This window comes from Grus americana, chromosome 3 (genome assembly GCF_028858705.1).
Source record: "Grus americana isolate bGruAme1 chromosome 3, bGruAme1.mat, whole genome shotgun sequence".
In the NCBI taxonomy this organism is placed as follows: Eukaryota; Metazoa; Chordata; class Aves; order Gruiformes; family Gruidae; genus Grus; species Grus americana.
This window is the reverse complement of record NC_072854.1, coordinates 110,330,895-110,336,894: the sequence shown is the minus strand read 5'-3', so window position 1 is coordinate 110,336,894 and position 6,000 is coordinate 110,330,895. Positions and strand designations below refer to the sequence as shown.

General features: G+C 58.8%; 1 protein-coding gene across 20 annotated transcripts in view; it reads left to right on the top strand.

Annotated features, from left to right (window-relative positions):
- Positions 1–298: 298 nt before the first annotated feature.
- NRXN1 (neurexin 1) overlaps positions 299–6,000 on the top strand; it is a 735,823-nt gene continuing 730,121 nt past the window's right edge. For all 20 annotated transcript variants that reach the window (XM_054820730.1, XM_054820729.1, XM_054820728.1 and 17 more), the window contains exons 1-2: positions 299–425; positions 4,454–5,963. In XM_054820730.1, the coding sequence (XP_054676705.1) occupies positions 5,225–5,963 (739 nt within the window). In that variant the 5' untranslated portion in view covers positions 299–425; positions 4,454–5,224. The remainder of the gene's footprint in view (positions 426–4,453; positions 5,964–6,000) is intronic.

Genomic DNA, 6,000 nt, shown 5'->3' with positions numbered 1-6,000 from the left:
CGACCCCCCCGGCCCACCACTGCCCTCAGCGGTTCCTCTCCATCACGGTCCCTCCGGACGCGACCTCCCACCTGGAGCGGCGGAGGCGCCCCCGACCCGCGCCGTGCCCCTCTGCGGCGGCGGGGCCCGGTGGGGCGGGAGGGGGGGAGCGGCGGGACCGGTGCCGGTACCGGTGCCGGTGCCGGTGCCGGTGCCGGGCGGGGCGGAGGGGCGGGGGGGGCTGCAGCGAGCGCGGCACCGCCCCCGGCGGGCAGACGGGCGCGGCGGCGTCACGCGGCGGCACCGCCCCTCGCTCCCGGCGGCCGCCCCCGCCCGCTGCCGCCGCCGCCGCCGCCGCGCACCCGCAGCAGCGCCCGCTCCGTCGGCGAGCGGCAGAGGCAGCCCCGGCCAGCCGCGCCTGCCCCGGCCCGCGGCACCCCGCGCAGGTAAGGCGCGTCCGCAGCGCGGGCAGAGCGGCGCCGCGGAGGACGAGCCCCGCTTTGCCGCGGCGGAGCCGGTGGCGGCGGCGGCGGCGGAGGAGGCGGCGGCGCGAGAGAGGCTGGTGGGTTTGCGTGCGGCGTTGTGGGGAGGTAGATGGCGAGGAGAGGAGATGGTGGAGCGGAGGTAGAAGTTAAGGGTTGGATGCGGTAATTTATTATCCCTCGCAAAGGCGGGAGGAGGAGGGGAGGGGGTCTGTGAGACTTCAGGAATAAAATCAATCTGCTGCATGTTTTCCCTGGCGTGAGCTGCCCCGGTGAAACGCAAAGCCGGGGCAGCGATGGGAACGAATATCGCAATATTATTGTTATTTATCGGCGGCGGTCTGGAAGAGGCGAGGGGTTTGTGCAGGAAGTGCATTGATAATTTGGGACATTTTCTATTGTGAGCCAGAAGAAAGAGGGCACCCGGCTTCCTTGATACGTGTTCGAAACTGTTCAGGTTCCTGCTGATGCTATGCATTTTTGAAGGGGTAGAAATTATATCATAAGCATATTAAAATAAAGACATCTGCAGACTGGGAGGGTAGCAAAATCGATCATTCCAGCCGCTTAGGAAAGAATTTGATTCTAGAAATTACGTAGAAATGAAAGGAAAAGATTAATGATGCTGTTAAGTCTGCTTTTGAATTAGAGCGCTTCTCCCTTTGGCTGCAGCAAGGTTGTTTTTCAAATCCTTTTATTTCATCCGGTAATTTGTGAACTCTCTGGTCTTCCCCGCACCCAGAGACAATGCTGTGTATTTTATACAATAAGGATTCAGCCAAGGATTGTGCATGCCAGCCGACCTGGCATTTATTAAGGATTTATTGACCTATGGGTGTCTCTCTCTCTCTTTTTCTAATTTGAAAAGGCTCAATCGGGGCACCTGTGACTAAGTCATATTTTTTGAAGAAAAAAATGGTTGTAGAGGGGTAGGGGACGCATATTAATTCACTGGTGAGGCACTGATTGCAATAGCTACATTTGTGTTGGTTTGTGTGTAGTTCTCACTACATACATGTGTATACACATATACATTACTGGGAGGGATGTCTGGTACTTCAGAGCCCGTTTGAGATATATATGCTAATAATTTGTCCTCTTCTGAGAATGAAAGTGTTCCTTTGCTTTGGAAATGACTAGACAAGACTGTGCTGTTTATTGACAGTGTGTGAATTATATCGGCAGTAATAAATAAGCAATTGTTCTTTTTTTTTTTTCCTTCGGTCTTTCTCCTTTCTTTTTCAGTCTTCCCATCTCTCTCTCTTTTTTTGTTTCCTTTTTTTCACCTCTTTTTTTCTTCTTTCTTTCTTCCTCTCTCTCTCTCTCTCTCCCTCTCTTTCCTTTCTCTTTCCCCCTCTCGCTGCTGCTGTGTGTGTGAGTGAGAGGGGAAGGCAGGCGCCGCAGACAGAGGCAGGCAGCGGCAGCGGGCAGGGATGCTCTCGAGGTGGGATCCCCTCTCGGTGGCTCTCCGCGGACACCTGTAGGGATCGCTCTGGCACGCACGGCGGGCGCTCACACGCTCACACACTCACACGCGCGTCCTTGCCCGCCCCTCCCCCCCGCGGCACACACCACGGGCTCCTGGCAGCCTCCCGCCCCTGCGCCCCATGCACGGTGCCGCTCCCCGCGCAGACCCCTTCCCTCCTTCCCTCCATCCCCCCGTGCGCTCCCGCGCAAGGACGGCCGGCGCTCTGCGCTCACGCAGCCGCGACGCCCGCCCCGCGCCCCTTGCGCCCCTCTGAGCGGCCCCCGCGCCCCCTCCCCGCGGCACCTCCCGCATTTCCTCCCCACCCACCGCTTCCCCTGAGGCGCGCGGTGACCAGCCCAGCCCCAGCTCCCCGTAACCCTCGGGAACACACACACGCGCGCGCACCCCACGCGTCCTCTCCCCACATACAGACGTGCAGCCCCCTCCTCACCCACGCACCCCGGACCCTCCCCTCCACGCGCGCACACACACACACACACTCCTCCAAGTCATTTCTCACGCCGCGCCCCCCGGGCACGCTCGCCGTGTCTCACACCGACACCCAGCACTCGCTTCTCCGCACCCCCACGCACCCCAAATCCGCTCCCTCGCCTCCCCCTTCCCCTCCGCCGCAGCGGGGCCCTGCGGCCGTCCGCACCTCCCCTCCCCGCCCCCGGTGCACCCACACGGACTCCCACTCGTGCACGTGGGGGCTCCCACTCGTGTCCAACCCCCTGCCGGTGCAGAGGCTGCGGGACGCGGGGCGGGATTCCCCCGGGCGCAGCCGGCAGCGGCGGGGCCGCTCCTGCCGCGGGCGGGCGCGGGGATCGGCCGCCGCCGCCCCGTCGGGCCGCGCAGGGCGGAGCTGTTCCGGGTGCTGAAGGCAGAGCGGCGGGTCGGCGCGGCGCGGTGCCGCAAGCGAGCGTCGCCCCTGCCCGCAACCAGCACCCTTACCCAAAAAGGCGCTAATCAGGAGCGGGGTTACCGGGTCGGGAGGAGCGGGGGTGGGCCGGGGGCTCCCGCCACGGGCCCTCCCGGGCACCGCGCTTTGCAGAGGAGCTGCCGGAAATCCCTCGGCTGGCAGCGGCGTTGCCAGAGGTGGCTCTTGCTGAGGGGCAGGGAGGTCGGAGAGGGGGAAACCCGGGGGCTTTCTGCTGCCCGGCGCTGGCTGGTGCTGGTTGGGCACGGCTGGTATCTGCCCGCGAAGTTTGGGGGTTCTCCTTGCCTCCCTTTTGCTGCTCTTGCCTACCTCGCGTGTGACAACTAATAAAAATAAACGTGTTGACATTTAGAGGAATGAAATTAAATATAAAGAGAGAGTAGGAGGTGACTTAGCAGCTCTGAACGTGTCAGGTGCAGGCAGCTGAGGTGTGTGCCTGTCTTAAAGCAGGTTTCACCCTGGCAGGCTCATCTCTACCCCCTCTCCCCACGCACACACACATCCACACACACCCCCAGCCCAGCAAAGGGCTTGGCAGCAGCTCTGGACGTGATATCCTGCCTGCCTAAGTGCTGCTGGCTAAGAAATGGGAGGGAGGTGAAGGGGAAGCGGTGGGTGAGGGAGGTGTTGGAGATCCTGTGCTCCATCAGGAGAGATCTGCTAATACACACCTTCCAGAAAATATGTAGCAGCTTGGGGGAGGAAAACAGAGAGGGGAGCCTCTCTGCTGAAATGCTTTGAATGCAGAGACCTCTTCAGAGGATGAGAGTGAACTGTGGCATATATATTATTTTTAAAGTGAGGAGTTGTCCTCTTAAATAAGGGCAGCTGAGTAAACACACATAAAATACTGCAACCCATTTCAGAGGACTAACACCTGGGATTAGCTGATCTGCATTGTGAATAATGTCAACATCAGAGCTGGCTTGAATTGGATTTTCCCTGCCATAACAGAGAATATCAGCAGGAAAAGAAACCAGGTGGCAGAGAAAAATGTAGTTTGAGATTTTCAAAAAGCCTTCTAAGAAACCATTGCAATTCTTCCTCACCCCATGAAAATAAACCAGTAGGTGTGCCATGTACAGTGAAGCCTGCCAGTTCCTGCTGGGAGCTCAGTCCACTTTATATGTTTTTGAGCTGCACTGGAAAGAACTAGAACTGGGTTTGGTAGCATCATCTGCATTAATAGGACCCTATAGCTTCTCAGGTGTTGGTATTTCCATAAATAAATTGCAATAAAACAAATTGCAGAATAAACACCACCTTCCCTTTTCAACATCGGCCTTGTAATAATAAAATATGTTACTAAAATATTGGAAAGTTTTGGAAAGGTAAGTAGTTTACATATGGATTATACCATAAAAAATGTAATCTAGTAGAAGCATATACATTAAGATTTAGGTTTAGCGCTGCAAGTTATTATGATTTCTCAGTAACTCCAAAATTACAGCAGCAGTTCATTTTCCTAATGTCGAACAGCAGTTGAAACGAGAAATTAATCACAAACATCCACTATTGATCAACTTTATGATTTAACATGTTATTAGTCGTCATTTCTTATTATTCTGTTTCAATTCTTTGCAGATTAGAAACAAAAACAGTAGAGGAAAATCACCCCCCCCTCCCCGGATCTTAGCCTTGGCCTTTTGCAAGCAAACAGAAGAGGAGCTGTCAGGCTTTGCATGTCAAGTAGCCACTCGGCTGTTTGACAGCTTCTGGGTTTCAACCCCATTGGGATTGAGGCAGCTCAGGAAACCATGAGCGATGAGTCCTGTCGTCTGCTGACGCTGCTCTAGCACCATGGCAGACAGTCCGTGATCTGACAAGAGGATCCGTCCTAGGGAGGCAGCGCTGGGATCGGTAATTGGCTTCCTGGGAAACTACAGCTGGCGGAGAGGATGTAAAAAGAAGCGCGCACGCGCTGGGATATTGCTACGGTCTTGCCGAGCTGGTGGATCCGCTTGGAGGAGGGTTTTGCCATCGATCTTGGTTTTTTCTCCCGGTTTGGTAATGTTGGCTTTGGGGAAAATTTCTGCTGACTCACCCGCTCCCGGACATCTTTTGGGAAACCTGGGCGACCAGTGAAGAGACCCAACAGCGCCTTCCCCCTGCCGCGGGTCCTCTCCAGCGGCCCCCGGCCCCTCCCCACGCCTGACCCCATCCCACGGGGCACTCACAGCCCCCTGCCCCGGGGAGTCCCCCGCAGCGACCCCCGCGCCCGGGGCGGGGGTGAGCACGCCCGAACCTCCCAGCGCGGCCGGCGCCCGGCAAGATTTTACCCTGTCTGCCGCCGGGGCCCCAGCGCCGCCCCCCGCCGGCCCTGCCGCCCCGCTCGCCCGCCCCAGGCCGCGCAGGATGGGGGCGGCGCTGGTGCGGCGCGGGGGCTGCCTGCTGCTCTGGCTGGCCCTGCTGCTGGGCTGCTGGGCCGAGCTGGGCAGCGGGCTGGAGTTCCCGGGGGCGGAGGGCCAGTGGACCCGCTTCCCCAAGTGGAATGCCTGCTGCGAGAGCGAGATGAGCTTCAACATGAAGACGCGCAGCTCCAGCGGGCTGGTGCTCTACTTCGATGACGAGGGCTTCTGCGACTTCCTGGAGCTCATCCTCACCCAGGGTGGGCGGCTGCAGCTCAGCTTCTCCATCTTCTGCGCCGAACCTGCCACCCTGCTCTCCGACACGGCGGTCAACGACAACCTCTGGCACGCCGTCGTCATCCGCCGCCACTTCAAGAACACGACGCTGATCATCGACCGGGCCGAGGCCAAGTGGGTGGAGGTGAAGTCTAAGCGGCGGGACATGACTGTCTTCAGCGGCCTCTTCTTAGGGGGACTCCCGCCAGAGCTGCGGTCAGCGACGCTAAAGCTGACGCTCTCCTCCGTCAAGGACCGGGAGCCCTTCAAGGGCTGGATAACGGACATCCGGGTCAACTACACGCAGGTGTCACCGGTGGAGAGCCAGGAGGTGCAGCTGGACGACGAGCAGAGCCGCCTGTGCGCCAGGGAGGACGTCTGCCTCAACGGGGGCATCTGCTCGGTGCTCAATGACCAGGCCGTCTGCGACTGCTCCCAAACGGGCTTCCGGGGGAAGGACTGCAGCGAAGGTAAGGTGCCATTTCAGCTTGCCCCACCGCTCCCCTC